Source organism: Furipterus horrens, unplaced genomic scaffold (assembly GCF_987537825.1).
Source record: "Furipterus horrens unplaced genomic scaffold, mFurHor1.1.pri manual_scaffold_3, whole genome shotgun sequence".
Lineage (NCBI taxonomy): Eukaryota > Metazoa > Chordata > Mammalia > Chiroptera > Furipteridae > Furipterus > Furipterus horrens.
The window spans coordinates 128,282,029-128,296,952 of NW_028327173.1; the positions used below are offsets into that span (position 1 = coordinate 128,282,029).

Below are 14,924 nucleotides of genomic sequence, written 5' to 3' on the forward strand. Positions count from 1 at the left end.
TCTGAATAGGTATTTCTCCAAAGATGATATACAACATCTAATAAACAGCTCAACATCATTTGTCATCAGGGAAATGAAAATTAAAATCATATGGGATACCACTTCACACCCAATAGAATGATTATAATAAAAAAAAAAGAAGAAAATAAGCAAAGTCAAGGAGAAATTATAAGTATTATATATTGCTTGTGGGAATGTAAAAGATAGACTGGTAGTTCCTCGAAAGGTTAACCCTTTGAGTGCCATGCGTAATTGCTAAAATTTGTGTGAGAAATGCCAGGCTATTTTGCTGAGAAATGCAGTTTATGGAAAATGTCTATAAAAACATTATTACTCATAATAATTTGCTGAAAATTTCATGACATATAGTAAACACACTCTTCTTTTGTAAGCAGTGTGCTTTGACGCAATTTAGCAAAAAATGTATTGCATTACAATTATTTTATTATAACAATTATTTTAGAAAAAATAAATTCTTTCCTTCAGTATGGGTTTTGAAGTATAATATATAGCATAATATAAAACCTATGATTATAATTTAAAAAAACACATTGCAACATGGATAAGAACCAAAAAGTATGCCAAATATTGCATAAATTTTTGAAAAAGAAAACTTCATAACGTACAAAATAAAAAGAACACAAACAGCATTCACACTAGACACAGATCAATAGATATCAACAGTGAAAAAGTTTATAAACAAAATGCTAACGCTATACTGTGATGCAATGAAAATGTCCATTAGCAAAAGCTTCCTTCCTTGTTATGCACAATGCATAGTTTCGACGATTATTGCAAAGATAAATGAAATTAAAAGGACCATTTAAAATGTAAGTAAAAATTGTAACAGAATTAATATCAGCATTTGAATAAGTGTAAAAATTCGAAATTTGGATCAACATGAGAAAAAGTTATATCAATATATAACATGAGGTATACAAAAAGAGAACAAAACATAAAATATTAATTATTCCATTGTTATTTACATTTATAGCCATCAAAAAAAGTCGTTGGGAGCGATGGTAGCACACAAAGGGTTAAACAGTTACCATAAGATCTAGCAATTCACTCAAGAGAAGTGAAAAACATGCCCATACAAGCTTGTATAGAAATATTCACAGCAGCACTATTATCAATAGTCAAGAAGTGGAAACAACCCGAATAACCATCAATGGAAAATTATTCAACAGTAAAAATGAATGAAATACTGACAGATGCTACAATATGGATGAACCCGGAAAATATGTTAACTGGAAGGCAATCACAAAAGACCAGAACAGGTAAATCTTCAGTTAGAAAGTTAAGGGTGGGTGGGTTTGAGGAGCACGGAGTGACTACTTAATGGGCATAGTGTTTCTTTTGGGATCGATGAAATGCTCTAAAATTGACTGTGCTCATGGTATATAACTCTGTGAATATACTAAATATCAATGGCCTATATACTTTAAATAGATGAATTGTAGAGTATGTGAATTATATTTCAATAAAGCTGTTACATAAAAGATTTATAATTTGAAAAAAGTATCTTTCAAAAATGAGGATAATTATCATTTTAAAGCAAAAATTATTAAAGTGTACTGTGATGTTTAAAAGACTGTAAAATTAAAAGATACAACAATAGAACAAGAGACAAGACGGTTAAATATACTGTTACAAAGTTCCTAAACTACACACTATGGTGGTGTAGTATTATTTGAAAATGAACTGTAATTGAAGATGTATATTTCAAAATCTAGAGCACCACTAAAAACTTGGGATAGATATAACTAATAACCTGATATTGGAATTCAAATAGAATTTAATATATTCAATTAATCCAAAAGAAGGCAGGAAAAAAGAAAAGGGGACTAATGACCACATGGGACAAATAGAAAATAAAAACAAGATGGGAGATTTAAAACCAATGATACTGATAATTACATTAAAAGCTAAGAAGCTAATAAACACACCAATGAAAACAAATGTATTCTCAAACCCAGTGAAATGGTGTCTACAAGATACTACATTAAACATAAAGATACAGAAAGGCTGGAAGTAAAAGGATAGAAAAGATATCCCACATGAACACTACTAAAAAGAAAATACCATTGGCTATATTAATATTAGACAAAGTAGACTCCAGAACAAAGAATATTCAAGGGCATAAAGAGAATGCTTCATAATGATAATAGTTCAGTTCAAAAAGATATTAAATATAAAAGCAACTAAAAGAATTTCAAAACACATGAAGCAAAATCTAACAGGCAAATCTACAATCATGACTGCACATTTCAATAGTACTCTTTAAGTAATTTAAAAAACAAGTCAACAAGAAAATCAGTAAGGATGTATAAGACTTGATCAATATTCATTCTGGGCTATAAAACAAATCTCAATAAACTTACACTGAAATCAAACTGTTTTCCAATTGCAGTAGATTTAAAATAGAAATGAATAACAGAAAAGGTAACTAAAAATACCTAGAAATAAAACTTTTAATAACCTATGAGTTAAATTTAAAAATTCAAAAGGGAAATTACAAAGTATTCTGATCAGAATGGAAATGAAACAACACATCAAAATCTGCAGCACACAACTAAATCAATGCATAGAGCAAATTTTAACATAAACTGTCGTAGAAAAGATTGGCTGAAATCATTAAGCTAGGATTCTACTTTAAAAACTACAAAGAAACCAAATAAAAACAAATAAAAAAATAGAATTCAATGAAAGTAAAAAAACAGAGAAAAAACCCACAAAGTTGGTTCTTTTAAAAAGATAAGTAAAATTGATAAACTTCCAACAAGAGGGGAAAAAAGGACACAAATTAGTCATACCAAGAACAAAAGAGAAGACACCCCTACAGATGCTACAGACAATAAAATAAGCAATTCTATAGAACAACCACATACCACATGAACAGTAGGGTGACTGCTGGGTGGAGGGGGCTGAAGGGAGGTGGAAAAGGGTACGGGGGGGGGGGGAAGGGCTGAGGTGGTGAGCACACAATACAGTGTATGGATAATGTGTTATGGAGTCGTGCACCGAAAACTTATATAACTTTTTAAACCAGTGTCACCCCAATAAATTCAATACAAAGGAAATAAATAAATAAAACAACCTTATGCCAGCTTGAATGAGACAAAATCCTTGAAAGAGACAAAGAACCAATGCTTACTCAAAAAGGAATTTTAAAAATCTGCACAGCCTTGTACCTATAAAAAGAAGTTAACCCATAGTTAAAAACCTCCTCACAAAAGAAATGCCAGGTCCAAATAGTTTCACTAGTGAATTCTACCAAAATTTAAGAAAGATTACCAATTCTATGTAAACATAACCAGAAAATAGTCTAACACCAGCTTTACTGTGATACCAAAACCGGTCAAACACATTGCAAGAAAACTACAGACCAATATCCTTCAGGATACAGAAATCCTTAACAACATTTTAGCAAACTGAATCCTGAATACAGAAAAATGACAAAACATTACGACCAATTGGTGTTTATCTGAAGAATGCAAGTTTAGTTAATAATATCTCAAGATCAATTAATATGACACCATAAAGACTTTTAAGAAATTGTATATGATCACCTAAACAGATGCACTAAAATCACATAACAAAATCAAGACCCATTTTAGATAGAAATGCAGAAAATGAGAAATAGAAGGGTACTTTCTCAACCTCATAAAGAGCATCTAAAAACAAACAAACAAAAAAGCAACATTTGGAGACTTCTGGCCAAGATAGAGGCCTAGACAGACACACTGCGTCTCCCTCCACAACTAAGAAGGAATACAACTACCTCAGAACTAAAAACAACCAGAAGTTCCAGAAAATCGAGCTGCATGGGAGTTCAACAAACAAAGATATAAAGAAGAACTACTCATCCAGACAGGTAGGAGGGGTGACGCCCAGGTGGAGACCCACCCATTCTGGGAACGACAGCAAGGGCAACACCTAGAGAGGTGCCAGTCCCATACAGAAAGTGGGAGAAGTGCCTGGAAAAGGGCTGAGTGCTGAGCAAGTGGCATTATTCCCTCTCAGACCCCTCCCACACACACAGCGCCACAACGTGATGAAACAAGTCACCTGTAGCGATGAATACCTAAGGCTCTGCCCCTTACAATGTAACAGGTGCGACAGCTCTACCTAAGACACAGAGGAGTCTGTCAAGATGGGGAGAGACAGAGAAGTATGGCCCAAAAGAGGGAACGGATCAAGGTTCCAGTGGGAGACCTAAGTGACGAGGAGATAGCCAACCTAACAGATGCAGAGTTCAAAACACTGGTGCTCACAGGCTTGACAGATATGCTTAAGTATGGCAAAGCAGAAGGGAAAAAGTGAAGGCTCTGCTAAATGAAATGAAGGAAAATCCACACGAAACCACAAGTGAGGGAAGGAAATAGGGTTTAAATCAACAATTTGGAGCATAAGGAAGAAAAAAACAGTCAACCAGTACAGAACGAAGAAACAAGAATTGAAAAAAAGTGAGGAGAGGCTTACAAATCTCTGGGACAGTGTTAAACATGCCAACATCCAAATCATAGGGGTACCAGAAGGGGAAAAGGAAAAGCAAGAAATTGAAAGCTTATGTGAAAAAATAATGAAGGAAAACTTCCCAAATTTGGCAAAGGAAATAGACATACAATTCCAGGAAGCACAGAGAATCCCAAAAAAGCTAGACCCAAAGAGAACCACACCAAGACATATCGTAATTAAAATGCGTAAGATTCAAGATAAAGATAGAATCTTAAAAGCAGCAAGAGAAAAGCAGACTTACATACAAAGGGCTGCCTATAAGACTATCAGCTGATTTCTCAAAAGAAACTCTGCAGGCAAGAAGGGACTGGCAAGAAGTATTCAATGTGACAAAAGGCAAGGACCTACAACCAAGATTACTCTACCCAGCAAAGCTATCATTTAGAATGGAAGGGCAAATCAAGTGCTTCCCAGACAAGGTAAAGCTAAAGCTCATCATCACCAAGCCATTATTATATGAAATGTTAAAGGGACTTATTTAAGAAAAAGATCAAAACTATGAACATTAAAATGACAACAAATTCACAACTATCAACAACTGAATCTAAAAACTAAAAACAAAATCCAACTAAGCAAACCAGAATAGGAACAGAATCATAGATATGGGGATCATTTGGAGGATTATCAGCTGAGAGAGGACAGGGGGAGAAATGGGGAAATGGTACAGGGATTAAGAAGCATAACCGGTTGGTACAAAATAGACACGGCGAAGTTAAGAATAATATAGGAAAGGGTGAAGCCAAAGAACTTATATGCATGACCCATGGACATGAACTAAGGGGGGTGGGACTGCTTGAGGGAAGGGGAGTACTGAGCGGAGGGGAGCAAAGGGAAAAGAAATTGGAATTCCTGTAACAACATAATCAATAAAATATACTTAAAAAAAAACAACAAAAGTTAACATATTTAATAATGAAACACTGCAAGCTTTTTGGGGTGATGAAAATGTTCTACATATCTTGATTGTGGTGGTGCTTATAAGACTATGACTACAGAGTTACCAAAACTCATACTGTACAATGAAAATCGGTAATTTTTTTATAAAAGATTTTATTTTTAGAGAGGGAAAGGGAGTGAGAAAGAGAGGGAGAGAAACATCAGTGGTGCCTCTCGTATACCCCCAATTGGGACCTGGCCTGCAACTCAGACATGTGCCCTGACTGGGAATCAAACCAGCGACCCTTTGTTTGCTCAATCCACTGAGCCAAACCAATGAGGGTCGTCAATTTTATTGTATGTAAATTATACCAAAATATTTTCTTAGGGATTGTTTTAAGTTTAGTTTTTTAAACAAGAATGTTGATTAATAAAAGTACTGGTCATTTATACCAGTATGTCTAAGAACCTATAAACAATAACATACAACTTTTAATTAATAGGTATTTAATATGTATTTGCATTACTACAAGTTGAATCTTAAAAAGAAGATGGCTGTGCTACAGTCCATACTGAGAAGTCAATAATGAACTCTTAAGTGAAAACTTCTGATAAAAACTGATTAGCATTAATCAGTAATATAATCAAATAATAGACAACAACAAAAGAACAAGCTTTACTTTTTTATATAACTAATCTTGTGGTCTGATGGCACCTTGGTATACTTCTATCAAAGGACTTCATTATATAAATTACCTGTCAGCTGACTGAAACAATTCAAATTGTGTTAAGAATGGAACTACAATTTCCTTTTATCTTACATTTGGAAATCATTCATTTTCCTCAAACCAGATCACTCAATTACTATCAAAATATTTAAGAAGTGGGTATTTTTAATTATATAAAAATAAATGTATAAAGTATTATTCATTATTATTATTTTCTAATCACAAAAGTGTTTTCTAATTGCTCAGTCATACTCGTAAGGCCTAATCATATCACTGGAGAAAATGAGAATTCTTGAAGCTCAAAACAGGAACCTAACATTTTAAGAACCTTTGCATTTCGACTATGCTAAAAAGGAACAGAAATATAGACATTTGTATTTTACACATTTTGTTGGAGGAAAAACAAATGGTCTAAGGGCATACTCAAATGTTGGCTCTATAAATTAATACTTAATAATGGAGGGAAGATAGAGCCCATTTCAACTATAATACTAGTGAATAACACATATTGTCTCACATTCCACTCCTATATTAAAACTGAAAGTCAGCACTTCCCACCAGACAACCCTATATGTACAGAACTTAGCTGACAACAGACTAAAGGGTAAGGTGTACATCTAAGTAAAAATGAGCTTGATTTTTTTTAGATAGGATATGGGTACTCTAGTTTGTTTTTAAAATAATGCTTGTTTATTAAAGGAGAGCATTAAGAACAAATAAAGCTTAAATGGAATTAGCTATATTTTCAAACCAGTAAATTTTGTAGGCTACTCAATCACTAAAGTTTCATGGTTAACTCATTTTAAATGCACATAAACATGGTAATATTCTACCTTTATTCCCCAACTCTGACTAGTCCAACCCTCAGATAATGGTTTACATTGCATAAACTAAATATAAGAGCACGCTTGTTTTTAAAATAGTGAGGATATCTACACACTCTAAAAATACAATTCAAACCACATAAGCCACATCAATCTAGTGAGGCTGAAAAAAAGTAACATCCCAAACAAACCACCTAAGTTTTAAAAGAAAAAATCATGAGTAAAATGAGTAATAAAATAAATAGTATTACTTTAAAATACTGAAAACTTTTAAATTATAAATTTAAATTATAATTACCTATGAATAAATAAAATAATTTAACAATCAATTTATTCTAAATTCCAGAATAAGGTAAATTTAACATTTTAACATTTGACTTAGCCGCTTACTAACGAGAAGTCTAATAAAAGCATTACCAGCCAACAACAAATCTTCTTTCAAATATCATACGTCACATCTAGGGTTAAAACTCAAGATGACCCTAATAATGAGAACTATACACCGCTTTCAAACTTAACTTTAATGAATCATGAACATGACAAACTGCTGGTGCAGCAAATATGAAATTTTAAATCAAATCTCTTGCAATGATACTTCTATCCTACCTGTATCTTCAATAAACTCCACACATTTTTCAACAAAAAGTGGTATGGGCTTCTCAGCTGTAACCAGATCCTGGAGGGGCATCCCAAAGTAATTACTTTCCCAATTTCTACGTGTTGGTGGATTGAAGTTCTTAGCTTTCTTCTTCTGCTATAAGAAAACATATTCCAGTTAAAACTATTAAAATTAATATCCTTCAGAATAACATTAGTATTAAACAATGCAAATATATATTGTGTATCAAAAGAAATATTTAAAAGCCACATCTAACTATGCCCATCAAAATGGGACTCACTAAATAAATTCTGCTAGAAGAAGCAACTTGAGCAATGGAAAAAGAAAAAAGTAAACAGAAAAAAAATGGCTGAGTAGGGGAAAAAATGTTCCCTTTGGAAAATAATGGAAACAGGATAGGCAGGGAGATTAGAAAAGATCAGTTTTCAATGTCAATGCAAAGGAAATACTAGGAGTAAGCAATGCTCAATTCAGTTTAGGTGTGGTCTGTTAATTTTATTTGGCCTTTAGGTCATGTGAGATTTTTGTGCATAGCTATATTTGTAAGAACATAATATAGCTTTAATTACTGATTATACAATGAAGCTATGTAACTTCATAAACTTTTAGTCCCATCATCTGTGCCTTATTTTCCCATTTTCTTCTATCTACTGACTCTATTTCTTAAAGATAATTTTCACAAGTAATAAACAAAACATTTCACAACAGAAAGACAATTAAGTAAGTTTCAGAGTTTAACTTCAATCTAGCATTGGGAGAAAATGGGTTCTTAACCAGAGAGTGAACACCCCGAAAACCTAAGGAATTCAACTGATGAGGAAACTGAGTCTTGAGTAGGACATAGTAACTGTCTCCACAGATGATGCTATTGTGCACTCCCTGTTGAGACTCTAAAACAAAGAAAGATGAGGAGAGTTTTCAGAATCTCACAGATGTCAGAGAACCTTTACTGACAGCTCCTGTTCCTTTTTAGTCTAATTTTATCTACAAATTTTTATCTTCTCTGGTATAAATAACAAACCTATTCATATTTGTCATAAATATCATTAGTGACTTACAAATAGGATAAAAGCATACCATTTCTCATCAGAAAAGTGTGGGTGGGTGAGGGAGGGAGCACAGGCAGAACTCTCAATACCTAAAGCAACAAACCTTGTCTTAATTTCCCATTCTTTCTGGAGGAATCTCTCCTTTGTATGGATCCCGCAATGTATTCTTCTAAGTCTCTGGATATCTTGAATAATTAAACTAAGTACCTTCTTACTTTCAATTTCAGGCTATTCACCTAGCAAACTTCTAGAGCAATTTTAAATCCAATTTCTAAATCCTCATATACTATCACTCTCTGGTGATACAGATTACAAACAATATAACTAGATGTATGGAATGCTGCCATCAAAGCACTGGAGTGTTTGCTCTGGCTCAAGAACAAACCCACCAAATCAATTAGTGTGTGGATCCTTACTCCTGAAATGATCCTTCCACTACCACCACCACCAAAAACATAACAATGTGCAAGGAAGTAAAAATGAGGAGATTGCGATTTCAAAGGCAGGATATACTGGCTAAGTCCTCTTTTTCTCAAAGGACACTAAAGTACTTTCTATTTCTAGCCTGCAAACTACTAGCTGCACCATTTGATTAGAAAAATGAAAATTGGAGCAAAGATGAATTTTTTTGCGATAATACAATGGTGAAAATATTACACTTACGTATTAATGAAAACAGCATTGCCTAGCCTATGGCAGGAGCAACAGGAATGAAGAGATAAAAAGATTTTTAACAGTTTGCAAAGCAAAGTTTTAAAAATAAGCTAGCTAGTACTAACAGTTCCAATCAATTCTTTAGAAATCCTCTTTTTAATATTGCTCTTTAGGAAGCAATCTAAATTCTGAGATGACTCTGAAATCATCCCACTCTTACCACTGGGGTTACAGGAAAAAGCAAAGTACAAACTTTACCTAGGAATCCCTGGTATTCTTCTCTCAAACTGGGGGGTGGAGAGAGGGAAGCAAAATAATGTAGATTCTCTGGCATATGCTCAGAAAATATCCCTGAAGGTCCATAAAGTTAACATCAATATTCAGAGCTAGTAATCTAAGATAATGAAAGGCTAAGTGGCTTGCTTATGGCATGGAATTTCTGGCAAACTCTAAAGGAGTAATTTACTAAAAGAACTTCTGCAATAGTCAAGTTATAATTCATATATATTGGTGGGGGGAGCATAAGAGCTTATGTGACTTTACTAATTTTTCTAATTGGCACTGGTAAAAAGAAAATTCTGACTTCTCGCCAATATGGAGGCACAGGCAGACATACTTCGCCTCCTCACACAACTATAAGAAAGATCACAAGTAACTTCAAAACAAAACAGAACAAAAAAAAAAGAACACCAGAACTGCCAGAAAATTGAATTGTATGGAACTATGACAACCAAGGATTTAAAGAAGAAATATTCATCCAGATGCGTAGGAGGGGCAGAGACGGGGAGCTGGGGTGGAAGAGACACCTAGGGAGCAATCATAACCCCAGAGTTCCAGCGCATGGAAAATAAAGCCCCTTAGCTTCTGGCTGTAAAAACCAGTAGGGGTTGGGGTGCAGAAGAAACTGCTCCTCTCTCAGGAGAGTCCATTTAGAGGACTTCCACTGATCCTAGAGTGTAAGCAAACCCACCCACTCCAGGAATCACCACCAGGGAAACAGCAAGAGGGACACCAGTCCCATATAGAAGTGGAAGAAATGTCTGGAAAAGGGGCAAGTGCTGATCAAGAGGTATTGTTCCCTCTCAGTCCTCTTCCCCTCATACAGCGCCAGAAAGTGGTGAAACTGGTCACCTGGAAGTGGCTAATACCTAAGGCTCCGACTCTTGCAAAGTAACAGGTTCATCAAGGCAAGGAGTCAAAGCAGCTCTACCTAATACACAGAAACAAACACAGGGAGGCTGCCAAATTGAGGAGACAAAGAAATATGGCCCAAATGAAAGAACAGATAAGAATTCCTGGAAAAGAACAAAATGAAACAGAGATAGCCAACCTATCAGATGCAGAATTCAAAACACTAGTGATAAGGATGCTCAGAGAAGTCATGGAGTATGGCAAAAAAATAAAGGAAGAAATGAAGTTTACACTAAGTGAAATAAACAATAATACATGGGAAACCATCAGAGAAGGGAAGGAGGCTGGGATTCAAACCTACAATTTGGAACATGAGCAACAAACAGTCAACCAGTACAGAACAAGAAAAAAGAATTTAAAAAAAAATGAGAGAATAAGACGACTCTGGGACATCTGAAAAAAGTACCAACATCTGAATCATAGAGATGCAATAAGGAGAAGAGGAAGAGAAAGAAATTTAAAACTTATTTGAAAAAATAATGAAAGAAGACTTTCCTGATTTGGTGAAGGAAATAGACATACAAGTCCAGGAAGCACAGAGTCCCAAACAAGCTAGACCCAAAGAGGACCACACCAAGACACATCACAATTAAAATCCCAAAGGTTGAAGATAGAGAATCTTAAAAGCAGCAAGAGAAAAGAAGAGAATTACCCATAAAAGAGTTCCCATAAGACTATCAGCTGACTTCTCGAAAGAAACTTTGCAGGCAAGATGGGACTGGCAGGAAGTATTCAATGATGAAAAGCAAGGGCCTACAACCAAGATTACTTTCCAGCAAAGCCATCATATAGAATGGAATGGCAGATAAGGTACTTCCCAGACAAGGTAAAGCTAAAGGAGTTCATCATCACCAAGCCCTTATTACATAAAATGTTAAAAGGGATTTATTTAAGAAAAAGATGATCAAATCTATGAACAATCAAATCTATGAACAATAAAATGACAACAAACTCACAACTATCAACCACTGAATCTAAAATCAAAATCAAAAACAGGAAAAGAATCACAGATATGGAGATCATAGGGAGGGTTATCAGTGGGGAGTCTAAAGGGGTAAAAGGTACGGGGATTAAGAAGCATAACTGGAAGGAACAAAATAAACAGGGCAGGGGGATGTTAAGACTAGTAAATGAAATGGAGAAGCCAAGAACTTATATGCACGACCCATGAACATGAACTAAGAGGGGGTGGGGATTGCTGGAGGAAAGGGTTTACTGGGCAAAGGGAGGCTAAGGGGAAAAAATATACTTTAAAAACAAAACAAAAAAGAAAATTCTATGCCAAAAAAGTTTTGGATTAGACACTCCTTTTATAATAAATAAAAATGTTTACAACTCCTTTTTTCTATAAGTAATAGTTCTTAAGCATCAGAATCACTTCAGGGAGTTCTTTTAACATATGCAGATTTGAATAACTCTTACTGAATTATGATATACACCACACTTTGGTTAAGTATTGATCTACAGCTACAAATTTATAACAATTCAAAATGATATATATAATTGAAAATCTATTTCATAAATTAAGCCATCTAAGGCTAGATGATTACAACTGCTATAAAATGCCATCAAGATTCTCTGAAATGCAAGAAAAAGATGAGTATGGTTATTTGGTCACTTATATCTACAGCTTATGATCAGCCATTAGTCAGAAATGGCAGCCCTCAATTAAATGAATAATTATGCCTGTGGGAAAACAAGATCTAATTACTAATAATCCAACTTTTGATCCATTACCACATTCATATGTATCTTAACTTTTGTCTAAACAAATGTGCAGAGTCTTTCTAGCCACTTAAGTAAATTTCAGGTCTGCAAAAGCATATCTACAGTAAAATAAACATCCCAACCACAGATAATATAACAGTATTATCAATTAAGTATTCAGTAGATATTTAAAAACTATCATTAGTATAAATAAGACCATGAAAAGGTAAACAAATAGCTCTTTTCAGAAATTGCCCTCCCACTTCAGTAATATCAGCAACACAAGGGCATCTAAGCAACAATTCTCAAATAAATACTATAACCAATAACATTTCAAAAATACAATACTCAACTTCTTCATCTGTAACCAACAACCTGAAGAAACCTTAAGTAGCAAAAAGCAGTTGACAAAACTTTCAAAGACCCAGTCCAGGAAAAAAAAAAAAAAGGACTTTTTTATTCTCTGAATATGGAATTCTTGAAATAAAGATTAAAGAAGAAACAAGACAAAGGAGACTTCCAATGGGTTCTCGAGGTGGACCAGGAGCTTCCCTCTAACCTCTAACCCGTTTCTCTCCCTTTCCTCAATAAATCTGGTATAAAAACCTAAACTGTTCTGTGGGTGATTTCTCAGAGCAAAGGCAGCCTGACAACCACCTGCTTTATTTCACTTAGCTTGTCAGATAATCCTAATAGCTCTGTCACTTGTGGTTGGGATCTATTGGTTGTATTGTTATTCAATTTAAAATGTCTTTACTTCCTGGTATAAGTAATTTTATAAATAAATAAATAAACAAACAAATAAATAAATAAGAAACAAGACAACAGGAGGTAAAATATAAAGAAACTGAAGGAAAAAAACCCATTAAAGGAATGAAAACCTCTTCAGTAAAAAACTCAATATGACTGGAAAGATCAGGATAAAGTGGAAAAGATCAGAGTTCACCTTTTTCCTGTATCATTCCTGTGGCACACACCAAAAACAACAACAAAAGCTCCTTTACTCCCAGTTTCAAAAGAAGTCTCAATTTTCCTCTCCTTTTTAACTACTTGCCCCTGTCACTTACTTTTGCTGACAAACTCCACAGAAGTCATCTATACTAAAGTCTCCAATTCTTCTCCATTCCCTCTTACTATGTATTCAAATTAGCCTATTACCCTCAACTGTTCTAATTAAGGTCACCAGTGATTATTTTTCAATAATTAGTTCTCAGCTCTTATCCTACCTGACCTTCAGCAGTCACTCTTCACTAGATTTTTCTTTCAGGAGACCTCCTTTCCCGGTCCCTCCTCACCCACAATGTAATGTGAATACCCCAAGCCCCAGTCCCTGACTGTCCTCTCAGCTCAACATCTATATTCACCCTCTTGGTAATGTCATCCATATGCTAATGATGCAAATTAATACTTCCAGCTCAGCTCTTTCTCTTGAACTCTAGACTTACTTGAAACATTCTACCTGACATCTTCACATGAAGGTCTACAAGATAGATATATTTTTCTTAACATGTGCAAAACTAAACTCCCGATGATTTTCTTAAAATATGCTTTATCCACATCCTTCTCCTTCTCAGTTGCTGGCAACTCCATTTTTTCAGTTGCTCAGGCTACATTTTGGGAGTCATCCTTAATCCCTCTTTTCTCTGACATCCTACTTCCAACTGTTAAGCAAATGTATCAGATATAAATAGAATCTAACTACTACTTAACCATCTTCACTGCTAACTCTGGTTCATAAAGCTATCGTCATTTCACACATCTAGACTACTACATGGACTGCTCAGTCCATTCCTGCTGCTTACAGCACCATCCCCCACAGATTACTCTCACTCAACAAAGAGAATGATAGTGGCTCCACATATAAGGGCCTGCAAGACCATAAACAATCTGCATGCCTTGACATGCTCCCAATGTAGGACTTTTGCAGTGGCTGTTCTCTTTATCTTCTCAATAAGGTCTATACTGACTACCCCATTAAAACTTGCAATCTCATGGCCTGTCTTCCTCTAGCTCCTGCCCAGTACAACTGATGCCTCTTACACACTGCTTTTTCTATCTTCAACATTATATAATTTACTTTATCTAGTGTCTCCCTAATAGAATTTAAACTTCATACATGGGAAGAAAAATTTATCTGCTTTGTTCATCAACATACTCCAAAGACCAAGAAAAAAGTACAAATATATTTGAGGTGACTTCTGAAATAATTAAACCTAATTTGTAGATTGATCTCACCATATATAAGGAAAGATAAACAACAAACAGATGTGAACCGTTAAGTTACAGACATCATGCTGAACTCAGTAAGCTTCAAAGATCTTAAATGCATCCAGGCAGAACAAACCAATGACTAATAGTGGAAGGAAAATATGGTACGAAGCTAGCCTGCAAGTTCCCAGGAAAATTGGGAGGGCAGAAGACTCAACTATAGGAATGTTCATGAAAAAATGATGTGTCAAGAATTCTTTACTTAGCCAGTATTTCACTCAGATGTGTATAATAAGCAATTATAGTTTTTAAAGTTCTGAAATATGTAAAACTTAAGTCTTTAAAATACAGCATTCTTGAACTCCTGAAAAATCTTAGGTACGTGATAAAATATCGTCAATAAAAAAACTGTATTACAGTCCTGGTTGGTATGGCTCAGTGGATTGAGCACTGGCCTTAGAACCAAAGAATCACCAGTTCGATTCCCAGTCAGGGTACATGCCTGGGTTGGGGGCCAGGACCCCAGTTGGGGGCGTGAGAGAGGCAA

The 14,924-nt window shown here is 34.8% G+C and overlaps 1 protein-coding gene across 2 annotated transcripts in view; it reads right to left on the reverse strand.

Annotated features, from left to right (window-relative positions):
* The window catches only part of ARHGAP5 (Rho GTPase activating protein 5), a 76,765-nt gene that overhangs the window by 25,531 nt on the left and 36,310 nt on the right, over window positions 1–14,924 (reverse strand). Inside the window, exon 3 of one of the 2 annotated variants that reach the window (XM_090270152.1) lies at window positions 7,556–7,700. In XM_090270152.1, the coding sequence (XP_090126278.1) occupies window positions 7,556–7,700 (145 nt within the window). Of the gene's footprint in view, window positions 1–7,555; window positions 7,704–14,924 lie in introns of both variants that reach the window. The other variant, XM_090270151.1, reaches the window with a different exon arrangement.